General features: G+C 38.4%; 1 protein-coding gene across 3 annotated transcripts in view; it reads left to right on the top strand.

Moving 5' to 3' along the window:
• The window catches only part of TFAP2D (transcription factor AP-2 delta), a gene marked incomplete at both ends in the record, with an annotated part of 57,872 nt that overhangs the window by 9,475 nt on the left and 25,428 nt on the right, over positions 1 to 22,969 (top strand). For all 3 annotated transcript variants that reach the window (XM_079146132.1, XM_079146134.1, XM_079146133.1), the window contains 3 exons: positions 2,253 to 2,313; positions 12,216 to 12,381; positions 12,669 to 12,787. In XM_079146132.1, the coding sequence (XP_079002258.1) occupies positions 2,253 to 2,313; positions 12,216 to 12,381; positions 12,669 to 12,787 (346 nt within the window). The remainder of the gene's footprint in view (positions 1 to 2,252; positions 2,314 to 12,215; positions 12,382 to 12,668; positions 12,788 to 22,969) is intronic.

The following is a 22,969-nucleotide window of genomic DNA, read 5'->3' as shown; positions in this document are numbered from 1 at the left end:
CGAGGTAAGAGATCCCTTGTTGCGCACAGAAAATCTTCCCCCCTTCTATACCTCTGAGCAAGGGATTATTTTTAAATTAAAGTGAAAGCCCTTACAGTTCCAACAAAAGGCCATAGTTGAAAAATCTACATGCAAGAAAAAAGATTTGGCTCCGTAAACCTTGACTTTCTACACATATATTCACAAAATAATTTTATACGCTCAGGGCATTTTTACATTTTACACAAGGATCCCCTTATGTCTCAAGAGGGAAAAAAATCTGCCATTCAATGCTTAGCTCAACTAAAACCTATTTACTTCTTTTAATAGCCACGTCTGCTGCTGATTTTTTTGTATCTGTACAAATTTTTTTTCTGTGCTAGGCACAAAGCAGGGCATTTTTCAAAAGAGGGGATTAGAACATTTGCAAGCACCAGACAAAGAGAGAATCCTGTGCAAAAGGACACCGTAGTTTATCCAATTTTCGACTTAGTGCCATTCAACTGGTCATTTATGCAATGTCATCCGACCAAACAACATGTTTTACTTATGAGGGGGAAAAGTTTGTTAAGTGAAGAGACCAAGATTCATTTCTTCCAAGAAAATAAACATTGTTACAGAGTGGGAAGGAAAGTGATTCACTCTCTTGGAGAAAGAACTTCAACACCCTTTACTTCAACCTTTTGGATATTTTGAAATCTTTTCTTCAGTCTCTTTTCTACATAGTAATTCTCTCTTTTCTTTTTTATTACTCATACTAAGGTGATATTACTCATACTAAAGAGGGAAACACTCTAAGACACAAGATGAAACAGGGTATGGGGTATGATAAAAATATATATATTTACATAGATACATATATCTATAATATGTGCCTGTGTGTATACACACACACATACACACATGTATGTGAATTTTATGAAGCAGATTTGTAAATTTGGCAAGTTATTTTCTTCCACTCTTCCCAAACCAAGTTGACAGAATGAAAAAGAAAGAGTCATAGCTACATTTAAAACAAGAAATGAGGAGGGAGTGTGTGGGAGAAACCCGTCTCTCTCCTTTTATTTCTTCCTTTTTAAAACATTCATCAGCATATGCCTCATTTCAAATGCAACAAATGTAAATATACTTTTCCCTGCACAGAATTTTAAGTGAAAGTCCAATGGTTTGGAGGGCGGTCTAAGTCTGCCTAACAGATGCAAACAGTCTTGTGGCTTCAGTTCCATCTTTGAGTCCCCTAAAAAGATTTGCTATGGCCAACAAAGAAAACTGTCACACCTTTTCCCATCACCGCTTTAATTTATGCTCAGTCTCCAAGTTTTTTTTTTTCATATTGATTTGATAATCACTTTAAGGCAGAACATTTAAAATAAGAAAGAGCTGGTGAGTAGGTTGAAAAGGGGGGTCTTACAGGCCTGCCTCAATATGGTGAAAATGGGGAGGCAAAAGGGAGCCAGGGCTGTAAAGGTTGTTTTGTAAAGTGGGTTTTTATTATGCACCGACTCTCTCCGCATTTACTTAACTCTTCACGGGCTGTTGGGTAGGTTAACACCCTTCAAGGCCTCTTTCATGTCCAATACCTCGTTTGTTTGTAAAGGAAAATGAGCCTTTAACACATTTTGAGTCAGTAAAAAAAGACAGATGCAGAAAAAAATTTTATTTTTTGTAATCAAAAATCAGCAAATCCTTTCCACCTTTCCAGCTCAAGTGATTCCTCAATGCATTAGAAGCCTGAAGAGCTATAGTGACTGAACCTGAAGGTATTTCCTCCATAAGGTCCATTTTGGGTAGCATTAGAGAATGTTCCTACTTTGGGGGTAAAACAGAACCCTGGCATACCTATCTTGAATCCTGCATGTGAAATATCTCCTGTGTGCTTCAAGAAACCCACCCCTGACTTGATCTCTAGGTAAATTTTCTCCCCTCATAAAGTGCTGAGTACACTCTCCGTATATATATTCTATGTGCCTTGATGGAGACTCAAAGGGCTTCTCATTCTCTGATGACAACATGAAAGACTCTCAGGCACTTTGAAGTACAATATTGTACAGTAATATAAAATGCATACCTTAAAATTTATACAACTTTTAGATTGTGGTTTTTCTTGCATTTTTTTTTTCTTAAAATCGTTTCCTGGCAAGCTTGTCTTAGTTCAATGGTCGCTTTCACAGGTCTTTTGAGAAAGGGTTGAGGTATGGACCAGTCTGGAAGACTACTCACATGATCATACCTATCATATCTCAGTGATTTTATGTTATTTTTCTTTTATTAAGGGCTCTGTGGAAGCCCAGTGTGGGCTCGTTCTTAATGGCCAAGGTGGAGTGATAAGAAGAGGTAAGAACATTTTACTCTAAACATTCTCCTCTTATTTGTTACTTTGTTTTGAAGGTCTGGTGTGGTTTTAAGCATCAAATTTCTTGTCTACCCCTAAAGAAAACAATTACTCTTAGTTATTTATTCAAGTTCCATGTGGGCATATTTACATTTAACATTTCTCTTTCTTCCATTGAGGCTTGAACACAGGCTAAGCCCAAAAGACTTGTGCTAGGCAATATCTGCTGCTCCTCACAGAACAGCGACAGAATCAAAGTTAGAGGGGAGGGGGACTGAAAAACAAAACCCCAACTTTTCACACTTCCTTCCCCCATCATCAATACCACATCCTGAAGCAGAATCTCTGGTCTCTTTTAGCTCTAATGTGCCAGCCACAGCCTGAGTTTTTGAGGTGATAGTGTTAGCTTGAGGCTTTGAGGGATTCTGTGAAAGGCTAGACCATTGAGGCTTTAGAGGAGGCTAATGAAACACCAATATCGTAGCTGCCTTATTTTCTAAATGTTCAGAACATTTCTTTCTTTAAGGGAGGGTGGGAGGAGGAGGTAGTGTTAACTGTACCGGATAAAGCTTTCTTGTTCCCATCTGTTGAGGAAAACATCTGAATCCAGAGTTACCCATGGAATTGGAAGGTGGGGGGAAGGCGAGAGGAGAGGAGAGAGCTGTTGCTTTCAGTTCATGCACTGAAGGGGACTGCATCTCAGATGTTCCATTTTGACAAAAGATTTTGAACTATGACATTCACAGGGCCTCAAGGCAGTGCAGATTTTGCTGGCTTCCATGCTTAACTGTACCCAGAGCCTCTGAAGTTTATTTTTCTAGCATGCTGAGTAACCCAAGGAGCACACAAGGCAAGAGGGACCAGCTGTTATCCCAACTTCATACGAATTAATAAGACATGGCCTATTCACCAGGACTAATTCCTGCTTCAGGGCCACAGTTGTCTTTAGTAACCAAACCACTAAGACTGAGTCACTTCTGATGGTACCAAATAAATGTGCACTAGTGACTCTTTCAAAACATCTTGAATAATTTGATTTTTCTGAAGAGAGACATGTGCTGGTAGAAAGCAGTAGATTCTTTTGTGTTTGAACTGTAGATCTCACAAACCAATATTCAATGTGAACATTTAAATTCAGGAGGAAAGAAAACAATGGGTGTTTTACTTTTCAAACTTGACTGTTACTGTAGTGTATAGTTGGAGTTTATGTTAAATTGAAAAGAGCTATTCACCACTTGTTTCACCTTTCAGAGATTTAAAACTATTTTTTTTAATTACTGATATTTCTCTGCACGGTTATTTGTTTTTTTGTTTGTTTGTTTATTTTTGTGTTTGTTTTTAATGAAGTTTATTAAGCTTGTCAGTCAGGCCAGTATTCAGTCATATTGTAATGATATGAAATAGGCCCAAGACTAGTGAATATGAAAATTAAACATGCACACTGTTGAGTAGGTAAAAACTATACAATAAAAAGGGGGATCCGTGAGACGTGCTGATTGGGATCATTTGGGGTGGGCAAAACTAAAGGTGAGGCCCAGCGCTCTGGGCGCACGGAGATGTCGGTGGTGCTGAAGGACAGCGCCACTAATTAGTGACGGGAGCCGGCTCCTCAGAGAGCTGAGCTCTCGCTACTGCAGTTTTTCCTTGCAGTTCCGTACTAAGATTGCCTTTTCGAATGCTTGAAAATTACATCCTATTGCGCAATAGCTGACAGAGGGTGGAGATTATTCAAGACCGAGGAAAGAAGCCTGGGAGGACTCGGGTGTGGAATCAGTTGAATTGCCAGAGAAAGATTTAGGTGACAACCCCTCACCCCTTACCATTCTCCTAAGAAATGCAAAAGATTTTAGTTATCTACAAGGTGCAAGGTGCTGTCCTATCAGAGCCACAGAAATTTATTTTTCTTGTAGAATTTGATACCTATTTTTTCACATTTAAAAAATCATCTCTTAATTTGCTCTTTTAAACAAAACATTGATTTTGTTGAACAGCATAACTCCAAAGAGAAAGGAGATGTCACCTGATGTTTATTATGTCCGTATTGTTAGACTAAACCTTAATCCCCCACTTCGAATAATTCAAAATTTAGCTGCCAGTTTATTTCATTTTCATGTCTTAGAGAAAGGCCAATTAACCTGTTTGAACCCTGGAGGATGTGCATCTATATGTATCAGTTTACTCTGAAACTATCAATATTCATGACCATTTAAAAGTGGATGTCAAGGAAGGGGTATATATTTTATCAGACCCTGCCCTGCTCTTATCTCAGAACTCTCTATTTTTAGAGAAATTCTTAGGAAGCCCCTTCTCTCTATGGGCACAGTTATGAATAGAATTCTAAATATCAATAGCTCAGTTCAGTTTTGTTCATCAAAAATCAGGAGGACACTAATTCCAGCCCTCTGCTTTTCTGCAGCCCCTCATACTAACCCAGGGTTATCTTACAGCTTAGATGAGAATGTGTTTCTTTTCCTATCCATGCTTTACAGGTATTTCTCCATATAAAACAGGATTTCTTAAAAAGTACAACTTTTCTACTGCTTTCTCTTTCTTGCCAAATTCTTGGATAAATTTACATCTCCAGTGATATAAAGAATTTACTTGTCAAGAAAAATCTCACTTTCAAAGACCCCCCCCCCCCAATGTTTTTCTTGAAGAAAGATACATGCCTATGTAGCTTACATGGGTTCATCATTGAGAAGCTATCCTGATTTGCAACAAAGGAGGGTTGGGGGCCATTAGTTAGTCTTAAATTTGACCACTTGTAAAGAGCAACGTGGTCTTTTTCTTATTCACTTGGTTAAGTAGAAAACATTGTTTTTTGGCCTGTAATGAGAGCCTGATATCCAAAAAAAAAATGCGTGAAGAGGAGTCATCAGCAAGGTAATTACCACCTAGATAAAATATTTGCCACCGCCTCCGAGGCGCAGCTCCCTGCGCGCACACTCTCGGTTAATGGTGTGCGCGATTTTGCCCGCAGCTCCTCCACTCCAACCATCAGAACCAATAATCTTTACTTTACCCTGTGCTCGCGTATCGATAGCTTCTTTCGCCTCGGGCGTTGGCTTTGATATGTTAATATTTCTGAGTAGCAAATTCTGCAGAGATCATATTAATGTTGTACGTACAGAGTGGAGCTTTGCCTTCGTTGAATATTCAGATACTGGGTTTCAAAAGGCATCTCTTGAAGAAATGAGGCTTCTATTTACAGGAGTCGTCTATGTTTTTAATCATTTAAAAAAAAAAAAGAGGAAGGAAGGAAGGAAGGAAACAAGCAAGGAAATTTCACTTTTCTTTTCCTGGTGAATCTTCTGAGATTTCCTTACCGCCCCACCCCACTCCCCTCCCTTTGTCAGCGGCTGGTGTCTTTCATTTCTCGCTCCGACTAGTTAATAATAAGTGAACAATGTTGATGGTGACGACGACGACGATGATGATGATGATGAAGCTGATAATGAATGGATCCAGAATGGAATCGCAGGGTAGGGTTTCAATTGGATAGGGGACTGTGGCCTTCAGATGAGAATAGAGGTGAGATGAGAAAACTCAGCCTTTCCATATGTGGGTAGAAAGTGACATTTTGGCCCTGGTCTCTTTTGTGAAATCGGGATGGCAAACTAAAAAAATAAAAAAATAAAAAAATAAAAAAATAAAAAAAAAGCGAGGGGGATGAAAAAAGTGAAGAGGGGAAGCGCCCTTGTTTCGCTTTGTGATCATTCTGCCTTGCAGCCCCAGGCTAATTTCAGAAGCTTAAATACCGCTGTAGCCTCTGGGCCACGCGGAGAGGGAGCGGACCCGGCCACTGGCAGGCAGGAACGCTTTCCCTATTGCCCGTGGCTACACAAAATACAAACTACTTTGAATCAAAACATTTTTGGGGAATTAATATGATTTGAACTCTGCACGTTTTAAGCGAGCTGGAGTTTGTCAGATCGCTTAGAGGTGACTGGCACGCCGAGGCGGAGGCATTTACGCTGAGGACAAACATTGTCAGATCTGATTTAATTTTTTAAATAATGTTGCCTTGAAATTCTGCTTTAGAAATCGCCCGGTCTGCCAATAACAGGATGGATGGAACTGTACGCTTTCCCTTTTTGCAGCACTCGTGTCGGCTCACACACTCCTTGAGCAGGAGGATGTTCCTTCCCTGGCTGCTTGGAGTTTTTAAAGGGTCTTGAACCTTGGAATCCGGTTGGAAAGAATCAGTGACTTTTTCAGCAGCTCTTGGAAAGGGTAAAATCGAGGGGTGGAAAGCCTTGTTCCTCTTGTCAGCTCCTCCTGCCCCCTAGTAAAGAGCAGTTACCTTGAATCTCTCCTTACTGGAACTCGCCAAAATTCATCCCTGTGGTTCATTCTTTGGGCTAGAATGATCCAGAAATACACTTTGAGTCCCACCTACTTCCTTATTCCCACCAAACAGAGGCTACACATTTGAAGTACAATCTCGATTATATGAATTCTAAACTTTATGTATCAAAAGACTCAGAGGCCTGATTTGTTGGACTTTGGAGGGGACCTACATTCCCATAGTCTGCTATCTTCTCTCCCGTTTCCTTACTGCTTGAAAACTCACCAAAATCCATAGCACTCTGTGCATTGGGGAATGGAGATTAATCCTCCACACACACCATTACACACACCACCACCATTAAACAAGCCGTTGCCTGGGTGCAAACCTCCCTTTCTTTTGTTCTGCCGGGAATCTGCACCGGGAGGAATTTATTCAGCCATGGTAATCCCGTTATACCTGTAATCGGAGTATCCCTCTTCCGAAGAGCACAATCCGCTACTGATGCATCATCAAAGGCCAACTAGATGCCAATTAAGTACCCACCCCTTTGCGGTTTGATCACAATTAATATCTGCTGCCTTGGGGGAGGAGGTCACATGGGGGGAGGAGTATTGAGAAGGGAGAAAGGCTAGAGGAGATGCAGCCAAGAGAATGATGCTACCCCACCCAGCTCACACGCGCACCTCGCAGAAATGCAACTGCAGAACAAATAAGAACAGGAAACTCGTAATCGCTTACACATTTTTAATGTGTCAGGAAGAAAAAAAAAAAGAGAGAGAGAGAGAGAGAGCGATCACTGGAGATGAAGAAGGGGAGAAAAAAAATCCCTGCCGTTTGTATTTCTTTCATTTGAATTGTAAACATCTGTTTGGCTGTAAGGCGAACAGAACATTTATTTTGCTCCCAAGATTTGGTCTAATTATGTCAACACCGACGCGGCGATGAGTGGGGCGGTGCAGCGACTTTGGAGAGCCTGCGCGCTTGGGCCCAGCGCCCGGAAGCTCGAGAGGAAGAAGTATTGATCTCACCTGAAGAGCGCTGGGGGCCTCTTAACACAGCTGGGTGTGTTCTTGGAGAGGGTTGTGGGGGTGCAGAGACCAGTTTATGGCGCAAAAGCCGCTTTAGGCGCGCCCAGGGAACCACAGCTCCTTGGAGACAGCCGCGCCTCTTTCCTCTTCCCTAATTGCTGGGGATGAGAAAAGGAAAAGTGGGCCCAGTTGCGGGAGCTTGGCTTTCCTGTTCAGTTGCAGTGCAGAGGGTGGGTGGGTTTTGATGTTGCGCCTCAGCTCTCACCTTGCAACTCAATAAATTGCTCAACACAAAGGCGGTGTTGTGCGGCCTTTACTCAGGTAACTGAGCACGCGCGTGCACACGATCAATTCTGTTATACCTTCTCATCAGCTGGAGAGATAAGTAGAGCAGCTGTGAACAACCTCATTTTTTCAGATAGATTGAGACCCAAATACTTACTCTCCAAAATCACTTGGGTCGCTAATTCACCAAGGTTGTACTTGTAGCCCAGTACTTTTCACACCACTCCACACTATTCCTGCAGACACAGGAACAGATGTCCCCAGCTTTGCCAAGAAAAATGTGGTCCCAACCTTGTGCAGGATCTAACAAGGTATGACAGCTGGAGGATCTGCATCGATATATTCATGCCTGGTTTTGTCATACCCACAGTCTTTAACTAACTTCCTTTTGCTTTGGCAAAGTTATTCCTTTTTTTTTTTTTCAGTCAAGAACTAGGCAAGTGACCTTGAGTAGGTAATTCATGATTTCTTACACTGTTGCCATAGCTACTCCTTAGAGTTTGCAACATCACTGGAAATAGGAAGTCTTGTTTCCAACTTTGAAAATAGTGACCTTCATGTCATTATTGCTTCTGTGCACTATTAATGGAAAAGAGATGAACTCTGGAATTTTGCATGAGCACTCTAGTTCTGGCTGCAAAGACATCCCCAACTAGGGTGCTGAATAAAAAATGAGACCACATAACTTCAATGAGAGTTGACATGAAGCACGGGCACCATAAGGAACTTCAGCCAGTAACGATTGTTTACAGCTTGGTAAGGTCCACTCTTCCATGACTTTCCTTCTCGAGGTCTCACCATGCTATCTGTAGTCTGGGTCCCCATAGAGAAGAACTGACCCCTCACTATCATCATTCCAAATGCAAAACTTTGGTTATATTGACTTTTTCCTACCTCCTTAAAAAGTGAAACATTGAAAAGAAAAATATCAGGTTCCCCAAGTTGCTGTAAACTCTACAAGTTGCCAAATCTTTAGCCAGAACAAGAGAGTTCCCCAAGGCAGCAGCAATGCCAAGTATCAAAGCAACAGAAATTCCCTTTAAAGATGCTGTGACATAAAAAATAAAAGACTCTAGAGTTGATGGCTAATCCTGAATACAAAATAAATCCTTCAGGCAATTTGTGTGTGCATAAAGCATACTGTTAATATGCAGCCTGTGTAACTTACCTAATACATGCCTATTTGAGCATAAGCCAGAAAACCAAACTGGATGTAGGAAAGTCTTAGGACCCAGGGAGTTAGCACACAGCTAGTAGCAGACTCAGTGGTATTTCTGGGAGCAGCTGGTTTTCAGCACATGGCATTCACTTTGTCAAAAAGGTAGTAGTTTTCTAATGGGGAAGAATTTTATTTAACTTCTTGTATAAGACTGATGATCATCTGCATTTCTTTAAATCTGGTTTCTAACACACTGAAGATTAGAGAGAAAAAGGGTCTAAAAAAAAGAGGAAATGTCTAAAATTATGTCCTTCCTTAGCAGCCAGCAAAACCATATGTATATATGCTCAAATGCTTTCTTCTCCCACTCATAATAAACTTGGGACTGATTGGGTGAGGTTTGTTTTTCCCTTAAATATATACTGGATAGTGTTTGAGAGAAGGATGCTAATGTAAGAATATAAATTTACTTATTATTCATGTGACTGTGGGTAGAATTCCCTTTTCCAGAGAGAGCTTGTGAATGTAGACATTGATTTTTGTTCTTGAGATTTAATATTTTTCTTTAGACTAACCTAAATACTGAAGTAATCAGAGCCATGATTCTCATAGTATGACTCTAAACTCCAAATTTATTGATACTCATTTTGCTTTCCTGCTCAACTTTTGAGAAGTCACCTTATTTTATTTATTTTTAAAGTGTATTTTGTATCTGTAGGTACAAAGGTAAAACATTAATGAAAGTGACTGGCAGCCTCAGGCCCAGGAATCTGGGAATTTGTTTTTACTATGATTGTTGTTAGTTACTGGTTTAAAATACTCTATGAGAATGCAAAGTGCAAAAGCACAGGTGAGTTTGTTTCTATGTCCTGAAGAAGGTGATTTATAGTCTTCTGTACTGTGGGCTACAAGTTTGACTCCAAGCAAAGGATCTAAGTTTGGCATTTGAGATTATGACTTCTCAGATGTTAAACTGAAGACAGGTGTCCAGGAACTGGCATGAAGAATTTGGCTAAACATGCAGGACCCAACTTGCAGCCTGGAGAGCTTTCTTTAACATTCTGACTCTCTTCCCTTTTGTTTTAGGGGTCATTCAGGGACACTGACAGCCTCAGTACTTAAGGAGAAAGACCTTGGTCTTTAGCACTTTCCAAGGAAACTTGGATGACAGTTAAACAGCCAGGAATAATTCCTGAAATTACGGAGGTGTAAATAGTTTAAAAGTGGAGTAAGGTTAGTTAGTCTTCTCCTCCCATCAGGGGTCCTTTTTTCTTCCGAAATGTCCTCTGGTTTCTTTAGGCCTCAGACTGGGGAACGTTCCTGAATCTGTCTCCCTGCAGGGTAAGAGAGAAAATGAGAGGAAAAGAGAAAGGAAAAGAAAGGGCGTGCGCTAGAGAGAGTGGAAAGCCAGGAGGATAGAGAAAAGTGAGTAAGGGAATTTATTAAGCAATCAAAGTGTCTCCCTGCAGGGTAAACATTCCTGAATCTGAATGCAGCGACTCCCCTGCTTTAACAGTCACTGTGCTGCTTAGTAATAGCTGGTAGGAGTTACCTGAGAGGCAAGTGGAGAGTCCTAGTCTAGTCCTTCTCAAACTTCAAAGAATATATGTACTACCAGTAGGTTTTATCAAAATGCAAATTTTGACAGAAAGTCTGAGATTCCACACTTTTTTCCTAGGATGCCAATGCTATCTTTATTTATTTATTCATTCATTCTTGCTGGAGATTAAACCCAGGCATGCTCTCTTTCTGAGTTACATTTCCAGTCCATTATTATTTTTGTATTTTGAGACAGGGTCTTACAAATTATCCAGACTCGCCTCAAACTTGCAATCTTCCTGCCTCAACCTCCCAATCTACTGTGACCACAGGCATGTGCCTTTATGCCTGGCTCCAATGCTATCTTTTGAGGACCACACTTTTAATAAAAAAACACGTTGGACCACACTTTTCTGGTGGTTTTCTTTCTTTTTTCTCCTCATAGAACTCGAACTGGAAATGAGTCTCAAGATTACCCATAACTTGAAAAAGCAATAGCATGCTCGGAAAAGACAACTTTGAATTTGAATTCAACACCAAACCTTAAAAAACTTTCCTCACAGGGCTCAAAGCATGAGGAGGTAGCCTTGCAGTTCTAGAACATAAAGCCACCATCCTAGCAATGGGGACATTGGCTTAAGATTTTTGCAGTGAGTGAGAAATTTGCCAGCAAGAAACTTTCCTCACTGATTATTCCCCTTGGGTCCTCAAGTCTATTTCAGTGGGTGGTAGATGCCTGAGATTAGGGAATATCTCATGTTATTCCTGAAGGAAGGTGAAGCTGAAGGGACTTTCTGGACCTTGGCAATAGAAATCTTCTGTTCCTAAAATTCCAGCATGTCAAAATCATTTTGATGATTTTGCTATTAATAGTTCCCTTTGCTTTTCATTCTAATAGTAATAATAACAATACCCACAGCAATAATATTATTTATAACTAACATTTATTAAGTGTTAACATGTTCAGATCTTGTGCTATATTCACTTATGTGTGCAAATTTACACATAACAAAAGGATTTGACCTGTTATTGCCTATGGGCTAGAAATTTCTAGCAATAAGCAGATTATTTTTAGTGATATGTCAGGATTGAGTGACTGTGGTGCCCTTAATTATTAGATGGATGAGGGAAAGAAGATGGAATTCTCAGACATTTTGGAAAAGAAAACAAATCATGCCTAAAAAGTTTCTATCCATATATTTTGTGTGTAAACATACACATGCAACCATGGATAAATAATAGCTACCTTTTGTGGGATTGACTCTTAGCATCTGAGTTTTCAATGAATAGAGGTGCTTAATTAATTGAAGTGTTTTTTGATGTGTCTGGTGAGCCATCCTATATTTTATAAGACACCAATTTTCTCTAAAATTACCATTGTATACTCACAACAATTTTCTGTGTGATAGTGGAAAGATCAAACTCTGGTTATTATTTGGAAGGGCATCTTCAGAGCAGCTCTCTGAAATAATGTGGGTGATATATAGGTACAACTGCTGTCATGTAACTACCGAATATCAAGTGATCCCTTGATATTAACTGCCTCTCATATAGTTTTCTTCTCCCACCTTCATAACTTGTTATGTACTTTTTCCTCCCAAGGTGGCACCTGTGTGGTCAACCCCACAGACTTGTTTTGCTCTGTTCCTGGTCGTTTGTCCCTTCTCAGTTCTACTTCCAAATACAAGGTGACCATTGCTGAGGTAAAGAGGCGACTCTCACCACCTGAGTGCCTCAATGCTTCACTCCTGGGAGGCATTTTGAGAAGGTAAGATAGTGCTAGTTCCAGCACTGTATGTCTGCTAACTATAGATCCAACACCTTCAACCCTCAGTCTTTATTTTGTCTTCCATCCAGTGTATTCTCCATGTTGTCAAGGCTTCTCATAATTTTCTCCAGAATGTAAACTTTCAAAACCTACTTTTTTTAAGTGCAGGCCATATAGCCTACCTCATAGAGTACCTGCCTCGCATGCTCGAGGCCAGGTTCGAGTCCCCAGCACTGTGGGATTGCAGAAATAACAAACAAAACCTACTTTTTATTTTTGTTGGACAGAGCAAAATCCAAGAATGGAGGCCGCTGCCTGAGAGAGAAACTGGATAGACTGGGCTTAAACTTGCCAGCAGGAAGAAGGAAAGCAGCCAATGTTACCCTCCTCACGTCCTTAGTTGAAGGTATGACATTTTCAGTACTGTAAAGCAATGATGGAAGGTTGAAAATTCTCTGTTAGGTTTTTTAGATTATGTTATTTTATTTTTTTACACTATTAAGCAAGGTAGCTAAAAAGTTACAGGTGAATTTCCTAAGTAATCTTGGCAATGATGATTTAATTTGGCTTAATACAAGACTTAAATTTTTCATAGGATGTCAATTAACTTGTTAATTTTGGCAGTATTAGGGAAGAAGACAATGGAAGATTTAGGTACTTCTCCAAGTATTCCCTGAAGAACAACAACAAAACCTGGCTCTCCCATTTCATTTTTGTTATTATTTTAAAGTATAGACAAATCTGGTTTAACTTATTATAATTCAGCACAACATGATCTACAGGATAAATAATTCTTTATGAAGAGTTCACAGGAGTCTAGGCATGATACTAAGGCTGAAAGCACATTGTGTTAATCCTAGTAGACATCTCTTAGAGCACAGTGAAATTCCATGGCTTTATCGGGGGATAAACTGAGTCAGAGAGGTGAAGTAGTAGAGAAAGAGACAAAGAAATAAATTCCCAGAAGTTATTTTTTTTTCCAATTTACATTTTCTCCTTTTTTTTTTTCTGTAAGAACTAAACTTTGTACTTTCTCATGCCATCTTCTTCTAAGAAGAAGAATTATTAGGTACTTATAAAGAAAAACTTTGTGGGGGTAGTTTTTGAATGTCAAAAAAAAGTTCTCCCATAATCCAGAAGGCTATTGTTTTAAATGTGAATGACAGGGGCCTTTTGTGCCAAGCCTCACCTGAACCCACCTGTGACCCTTTTCTAGCATTGGTCATTTGTCAATATGGTACTATTGGGAGTGGTAAGTGACTGAAACACAAAAACAAACATCTTGACTTTTTCCATAGTATTAATATATAATATTTATTATTTGACATTAAAAATTAGTGAGGTGTTTACATTTATCTTGGCAAAATTGCTTTGGTGTTTCTGCTACTGACATTTGTCTTTTCTGTGCTAATAGTGATAATGACAATAATCACAATGATATTATTTACAACAAATATTTAGTAAGTGTTACTCTTACAGGTTGAGCACCCTTTACTCAAAAATTCAAAATCTGAAAAGTTCCAAAATTAAAAATTTTAAAAATTCCCACATGATGCTCAAAAAATTAGGATTTTGAAGAATTTTGGATTTCGGATTTTCATATTAGCAATGCTCAGCTGGCAAGATCTATTCAAATATTCCAAAACTCAAAAAACTCCAAACTATGAAATACTCTGGTCTTAAACATACTGGTTAAGGGATACCCAACTTATAATGTTTTAGATCTTGTGCTGCATTACCTGTGCTTGCTGATACTGAAGGCTGACCCACGGTAGAGGGATTTGATTTAATCCACCCACGTTGGCTGGGAGCACTGAAGAAGAGCAAACTATAATAATAATAATAATAAAAATAGAGCTGAAGAAATAATAAAAATAATAACAACAATAGCAACAACAATCTGATTCTAAAGAGAGATGGATTCCTGGTCATTTTAATTAAAAATATTAAGGTTATAGCTATTTTAAAAAAAGAACAAAACACTTGCTCAGGATATAATAGAGGAGATTTAAGAATTTTGTGGTCTGAAGCAGTGGTACACAGCTGTAATTCCACAGGCTTGGAAGGCTTAGACAGGAAGATCGAGAGTTCAGAGCCAGCCTCAGCAAATGCAAGGCATTAAGCAACTCAGTGAGATCTTGTCTCTAAATAAAATAGAAAGTAGGGCTGAGATGTGGCTCAGTGGTCGAGTGCCCCTGAATTCAATCCGGGTACACTGCCGCCCCCCAAAAAAAGTATTATGTGGAGCCAGGTGTGATAGTGCATGCCTGTAATCTCAGCAACAGAGGAGGATAAAGCAGGAGGATCACAAGTTCAAGGCCAGCCTGGGCAACTTAACAAACCTTGTCCCAAATAAAATTAAAAATGGCTGTGATATGGTTTAGTAATAGAGCAATTGCCTAGCATCTCTGAGGTCTGGGGTTCAATCCCCAGTATGGAAAAAACAAAAAAACAAACAACAACAACAAACATGTAGATGGCAGTGATTCTCAAAACAAATGACACAGTAAAATCAACTGAGAAGGTGTGATTTAAAGTGCCTGGGCCCCATCTCCAAATCAATTGAAATGCAGTCTGAGGTATGGCCTTGGCATCGCTCCCCAGTGATTCTGATGAATAATAATGTTTAAATAGAATGGATGCTTCTTGGGATTCTTTCCACTTTCCGGGATAGACTGACTATGAATTCTCATGAAATTTGTAACTGATGTGAAAAGTAAAGATCTCAAGAAAGACCTTTTTCCTGAGTGTCTGTGAAAGTACTGGCCAGTATACACAGAAGATCCATAGAGAGTATGTTCACAAATATCCTTATTGATTTCAAGTTAGTCAAGAGCACTGGGGTATCCGGTGTAGAAATCACCTATCCATACTAACCAGAAGGGTGCAGGTCAAATATGTGAAATCCTAGAACGATCCGTGGGGTCTTTGATCATACCTTCCCTATCAAAATAGTTCCTCACTTGTGTTATAGTCATATGACTATGACTTATTCTTAACCACAAATCTTGGATAAAGAAACTGAAGATTTTATTCTTTATAGGTACATCTTAGCTTAATTGAGTCCTTCTGAAATCCCTCAAAACTTCATAGTGAAGAGAATCAAATCTGTTTGTGATGAATTCCAGGTACTTTGGTGGAACTTTGGAACAGAGGTTTAGGGACAAAAGGACATTTTGCATCCTTCAGAGCCCTGTATGTTATGACCCTGAATCCTACTCTTATGTACAATTTTTAAAGTTTCACAAGTATGGGCAACATTCTTTGATATTCTTTTTATTTTCCATATTTTTGTGTTCTTTTCAAATGCTAATTTAAAATTTCCTAAATTGATTTCTTAAGTCACTATTAAGTCAGAATTTATGACCAACATTATCAAAAACTACCAGTTATATTAAGATATGAGGAGACCTAATACTGGAAGAACAGGATATTTCACGTAAATTGAACAGGTATCAGTATAACCCTGGGCTGACAGAAAGAACAACCTCATCGTTGAGGATTCATTCCCACATTTCAATTGGTTTGGTAGAAATGGCCGACAAACCCTTTCCAGACAGCAATGCCGTGCCCTACACTAGGCTCCTGGCCCTTCAAGAACATTGTTCTGCAGGCAATGTTGGATGGACACAGAGAAATGGAAAACCAACACTACTGATTTATCAGTGTCCTGAGAGACTCAACTAGTTGATGCTTTTCTTTAGAAATTTTGGGACTTTGATCCTTTTAGACCTCAAAAGGACCTGAAGTCTGTTCTGTTTGCATAGCTTGCCATATTTGCCACTTAGTGAATTATCCCTTGAATTGAGCATGCTGATGGTTTAATTTTTTTTCTCCTTAGTCAAATATTTTTGCAAGAACCAGCAACATTTTAGATTCTTTTTGGGAAATTCTGAAACTAGATTTCTAGTCATCAAAAATGGTCCATCAGCTTTCTTCCAAACATACAGTTTGGGGAAAAGAACACTACTCTTTTTATTATTCAGTTTTTTAATTGATATCTCTGCTTTATCTCCTGAATTTTCTACATTAATCACCAGTATTTTTTATCCTTTTTAAACTGTTGCTTGAAATTTGTACAGAGTAACCTAGCCATGCCGAGAATATTAGTTTCTCAAACAGCGTGGTGGCCCAATACATTACTAGGGTTCAATCATCTTCCCACATTTTGGTATAGTACATGAAACAAGAGAGATATATGTTCAATTGGCATTATTTCTGATAGATAAAACATAAAAATAAATCTCATGAAGTTCAAATTTCCATGACTTTATAGCCATAATAAACTCTCAATGCAGAGAGATACAATCTTTATAAAGATCCAATCAGATGCCTCTACTTCATGTACAGAGAAACAAGTTGTACCCCATTTGTTTACAATAAAAATAAATAAATAAAAAGATCCAATCAGTAAAGAGTAAGGTGTTTCATGATGGAAATTCAAATTAGCAAATTAATACTTTTTTTTTCAATAACAGCCATCACTGACATTACAGGATATTCTTAGGTTTCCATGTTTGCCTTACATTTTTAATCATTTTGTTTTTAATTATTTTAAAAACAATTTTTCTATATTTCTACTAAGTTGAGTCGTTCTACTGATATCTCTATCCCATAGCATTGTTCTCGATTCCACATATGGGAGTCATTATTTTAAGAGGTTACTTTGGGAATTTATAAGAGGGCTGTTTGATGTAAATCTATAATATATATTAATAATTCACGACATCTCTGCTGCAGATATCATCATACCTACTAAGCAATGGATGATAGATTAGAGCAACCTCTCAGACTTTTTAAATTTATCAAACTGCTTGAAAAGTGATTATTTTCATAAGGTATTTTGAGTGGGCATTTTTTGGGGGGGATGGTTCACATAACATGGAATGTTTAATAGAAACAAGGTAAAAATATTTCAATCCAGACTCCCATAAATGCAAAACCCCATCTTACTCCCTTTTCACTCATACGTCTTCATTTAAGGTTTCAGTATGTAACTGTCATTTAGGTGCAAGTTCTCATGTCCCACTTTCTTGTAAGCCTGTTCTCTACATTTCTCCTTGTTAGTCACAATGCTTTAACTTCTCCTTGTTCTATCCTAATGTCTATAATACCAGAGAGATGTCATTCTCTGGAATCTGTGGTGGCTTAGTGTTGCTTAACCTAATGCACTGATCTTCCTGAGGAGACATCAGGAAAAACCCAGACTTTTCTGCAGTGGAAACACTCTATCACTAGAAAACATTCAAAGAATTTGGCCAATATTAATGTTCTAGTCCTAATATTCTTGCTATTTGGGAACTAGTTCTGAACTGGCATGTTCTGTAGCTTCCCCTGTATTTTACTCCAGGAAAACCTTTGCAAAGCTGGTGGTCAGTGCTGCCTATCACTCCTCCCCAGTGGTTTTCCATAGTGTCTGACATTGTAGAGTGTTGCTTAAAGGACATTCTGTCCATATGAGTGAGATACTTTCTCAGAACAATTTTTCTGATTTCACAAAGATTTGTATAGCATTCTCAGGCACTATTATTGGTCAAGAAAGTACAGTATATTTATGCTTATAAGTATAAATATCTTGAGTGGCAGTTTTTTTTTTTTTGACCAGAAGTAAACATCTGTGGTGCGTGTTATATATGCTGTGTACTTTTTGAATGCTGTGGATCAATGGAGAGTATAAATACACATCAGCAAAAGAAATGGCACCAGGTCCAACTATTGTGTATGATCTCCATTCATTTTTAGTTTAAATACTTTCTTACTGTTGCTTTTCAGTTTCAAAAAAATAATCCATAAATTTCCAGGCCAAACAATCTTTACTTCAGGTGAACTAGTGTGCTACTTGCAAAATCTATGAACCCTTGGCCTAGTGCTCCCTTCCCCACCTGGAATAATATCACTTTTGAAATAGTGTCAGACGTTGATCAGACTACTTAACGTGATTGAGCTTCATACTTTCTATTTTAAAAAGACCATAAAATCTAAAATAATTAGGGTAATGCTAATTGTTATAACATTTGGTCCTCATATTTTTAGTTCCTTAACACAACGAAGGCTTATTTTTCCCTTTCACAGTCTGAAGTGGGTATTCCTCACTAAAGGTCTTCCTTTCTGCTACATTGGTCATTTATAGACCAAGGATCCAGAGTTCTCTTCCTCTATAACCGTGCCCTTCTCAGTGTCCTACATGTCCTACTTAATCAGCTCACAGAGAAGAAAGGCATTATGCTAAGTGCACACACCATCTTACCCACTCTGGCCAGGACTGACCTTATTACTACTATTCACATTCTGAGAACTCATCACTAATTGCAAGGATGGGGTTAGGGTATGCTGGAAAATATAATCTCTAACTGGACAGAGTCCTTTAACACAGCTCTATGGTGTGTAAAGGAAAGATAAAAGTTTGATGGTCTATCATCTGTATATACCACAGCCATGTCTTTTGTAGGATTAACTACATGCACATTAATTAAACACTTGGCACCGTCAGGGCATACAGGCATGTAATGAAGAGTAATACCTATACTGTATTTTCTTCCTTTCTAAACAACAGTGCTTCTTAATACTGAAATTTATTTAGAATCAAGAACTGTAGCTGTAGAAGGGGAAAAAAAAGATTGAGTAGCCTAAGGTACTGGAACACAATATTTAAAAGTGTGGCTTCTGTAGTAAAGTAAGCTTGTTTGACTTTACTTCTACAACTTTCCATAGAGAAAGGAACAGGACCTCTCTATCAGGGTCCTTATCTATAAAGAAGTGTTTTTAATGGTACCCTCTTCATATTGTTATTTTAAGGATTAAGTCAGAATGCTTGCAAAGCACTCAGCATGCTGCCCAGAACCAAGTCACTGCTTAAGAAATTTATCATTATTCTCAATGAGAAAACTAAAGCCCAGAGACATGAACTCTTCTGTATAAGATTGTACAATTGTATGCCATGAGATAAGAATTCATGTCTTCAATTTTGCAACCCCACAGTTATTTTCCATTTGGATTTGCTTTTGTGTCATGGATCACAAACAGTTACATTGCTGGATGCTGCTCTATTTATTTCTGAATTGAAATAGAATTAAACTAAAGGACAGGAAAAAAAAAAAGTATCAATCCCTGTGTCTATTTTTCACCTTGAATTCAATCTCCTCTGCTCCTAGGCAAATTTCTGCACCATTTTTGCATCTTTTGGTGAAGTTTTTTGGAATTCTGATTACCTTCTGCCATTTAATCCCCAGAAGTTAGAGTAACATTAAATGTTAACTTGTTATTTCCTGTAATAAGTACTTTAAAAGGGTGCCAATTTAGTTAGAGATTATCTTGAAAATTCTTTTCTTCCACTCCCCAAACCACAGAATACAGTAGAAAGGAATCCTACCACTTGGTCTTGTGTCCCCTCTGTCTCTCTAATCCTGAGCTTGCAAGACCACCTTTCTAGTGAACAAGGACTAAAAAATCAGTTTGTTAATGAATGAATAGATGTGGTATATCGACCAAGAACTCTTATTTTTTTTTTTTTGTTTTTAGAAATGGGAAATATTTTATTTATTTTTTTCCATTTTTTTTTATTAAAAATCATAAATTTACATAGGGCAATGTTGTTTGATTCATTCTGTTATTTTTTCCCTTCCCCCCACCCCTCTCATCCCTCTTTTCCCTCTATACAGTCCTTCCTTCCTCCATTCTTACCACCTTCCTTATCCCTAACGCTATACCTAACCCTAACCCTAACGCTAACCCCTCCTACCCCCCTTATATGTCCTCATCCGCTTATCAGCGAGATCATTCGTCCTTTAGTTTTTTGAGATTGGCTTATCTCACTTAGCATGATATCCTCCAATTTCATCCATTTGCCTGCAAATGCCATAATTTTATCATTCTTCATGGCCGAATAATATTCCATTGTATATATATGCCACAATTTCTTTATCCATTCATCAACTGAAGGGCATCTAGGTTGGTTCCACAATCTGGCTATGGTGAATTGAGCAGCTGTGAACACTGATGTGCCTGTATCTCTGTAGTATGCTGATTTTAATTCGTTTGGGTATAGGCCAAGGAGTGAGTTAGCTGGGTCAAATGGTGGTTCCATTCCAAGCTTTCTGAGGAATCTCCATACTGCTTTCCAGAGTGGCTGCACTAATTTGCAACCCCACCAGCAATGTATGAGTGTACCTTTTTCCTCACATCCTCGCCAACACCTATTGTTGCTTGTGTTCTTGATAATCGCCATTCTAATTAGGGTGAGATGAAATCTTAGTGTAGTTTTGATTTGCATTTCTCTTATTACTAGAGATGTTGAACATTTTTTCATATATCTGTTGATTGCTTGTACATCTTCTTCTGTGAAGTGTCTGTTCATTTCCTTAGCCCATTTGTTGATTGGATTCTTTGTATTCTTGGTGTAGAGTTTTTTGAGTAGTTTATAGATTCTGGAAATTAGCGCTCTATCTGAATTTGAGTGGCAAAGATATTCTCCCACTCTGTAGGCTCTCTCTTCACATTACTGATAGTTTCCTTTGCCAAGAGAAAGCTTTTTAGTTTGAATCTATCCCAGTGGTTGATTCTTGCTTTTATTTCTGACCAAGAACTCTTGACATTACAAATTCATCCTTTTGACTTTAGGAAGCAGTACAGTCCACTGCTTGAGGCTTCTAGGAATAAACCACTAGAATTCTTTTGCCATGTGTTGGTGATAATATCTGTTCAGAGTATGCTCAGTTTTTGTCACTCTTCTTTTGAATTTTAGGATAAAATTGATATTCTCATTGCCCTCACACAGGTACCAGCAATGCCCTTTTTTAGACTTACAAAGCTAAACTCTTAAGGAACTCATGACATCCTAATATATATAAAAGAATCATCCTCCCCCAAATAACTCCATCACTGGTCTTCTCCAGACATTATATTCCCACATTAGTGTCACCTTAGGGAAAAAAGTTTTTAGCTTTCTACTAAAAACACATATGGTGTGAGAAGTTTAGTGCATTCCCCACTCCTTCTTGTGGTTCCAATTTTTGTGCTTGTCAGCAAGACAACCACCTGGAAGATCAAGTTCTTGGGGACACTGATGTTCCCTTTTGCATGCAGATGCTCTGGCATTGGCAATGTCTTTTGGGGAATAGTTTTGCATTTCAGAGCTGCCAGTAGAATCGGGCTCAATAAATTTACTTCTAGCAGTATCTGTTCGTTACTCATTTTAAGGCCTCTTTTGGAAAAAGACTTATTTTTGTCAGATCAGTAAGTATTGTCTTATCAACGAATTTCTTATTCAGTGCTTAGAACAGTTTGTATCGAGAGGAATCTGTTTTGGCAGTAGTAATTAACTAACAATTAGATATTGTTATCTAATACCTAAGAACTTATGTTTAAGAGGATTCAATAATTGGCTTCAATGAAACTAAAATTGTACTATGCAATATTATGGACAGATAAATACCATCTCAGAGATTGAATATCTTCTTAAATTACTTGCTTCCTAATACCACTTCCCTGCATATAGAGGCAGAAGAATTTGGGGGTGGGTACTGGGGATTGAACTCAGGGGCACTCAACAATTGAACCACATCCCCGCCCCTATTTTTGCATTTTAATTAGAGACAGGGTCTCACAGAGTTGCTTAGCACCTCACTTTTTCTGGGTTTGGCTTTGAATTTGCGATCCTCCTGCCTCAGCTTCCTGAGCCACTGGGAAGAGGCAGAAGAAATAGGACACTACACAATTGCCTTTAGGTTCAACTATGTGTGTGGAGTGTCCTTAAAATCCTGTTTGTGTTCACAGTGACTGTGGCACAGAAAGCAGATACATGCAAGCCTACATGCCTGCCTTACTCTAGTCCTGTTTGGTCTGCCTAATTGCTCACTCTACAAATAGTGACATAAATAAAAAGCACATGTGTCTGCTCATTTCCTTAGCCCATTTATTGATTGGGTTATTTGTACTCTTGGTGTAAAGTTTTTTGAGTAACTTATAAGTTCTGGAGATTAGTGCTTGAAAATACAGTGTTGCACACTATAAATACATACAATCATCTGTCAATTTAAGAAAGAATAAAAATGAACCAAAGATGAGATGATTTTAAAAAGAAAAATAAAAAGCACATGTGTTTGCATTACTTTTGTACTTTTGGGTGACTTGCTTTCTTTCTTCTCTGATTCTCCCAAAGTTTATGATTCAACCAATGTATTTTACAGTTAGTCAGTCTATACTTTTTCCCTGTTGTTTACATTTATCAAAATTCATAGATATTCCAATCAAATTGTAGACTCTATTTTTACAATTGCCTAACCCTGACTGAACAACAAAGTCTTGGAATTGTCCATGTTTCAGTTGCAAAAAATTATGCATTCACAATTAAATCTAAGGACAGGGCAAAGAGTAATCTTATTCTGTTTTTGTTGTTGTTGTTTTGTGTGTGTGTGGTACTGGGGATTTGAACCCAGTGCCTTGTGCTTTCAAGGCAAGCACTCAACCAACTGAGCTATAACCCCAGCCCCAATCTTATTCTTTAATTAACATAACTTTAGATAATACATAAAAATGATGCAAAATTCAAAAGTTACAGAAGAGTGAAGAGTGAAATACTGCCTTTTTACTC

This window comes from Sciurus vulgaris, assembly GCF_902686455.1.
Source record: "Sciurus vulgaris genome assembly, chromosome: 7".
Taxonomy (NCBI): Eukaryota; Metazoa; Chordata; class Mammalia; order Rodentia; family Sciuridae; genus Sciurus; species Sciurus vulgaris.
The sequence above is the reverse complement of the archived record's forward strand: the minus strand, read 5'-3'. Positions and strand labels throughout refer to the sequence as shown.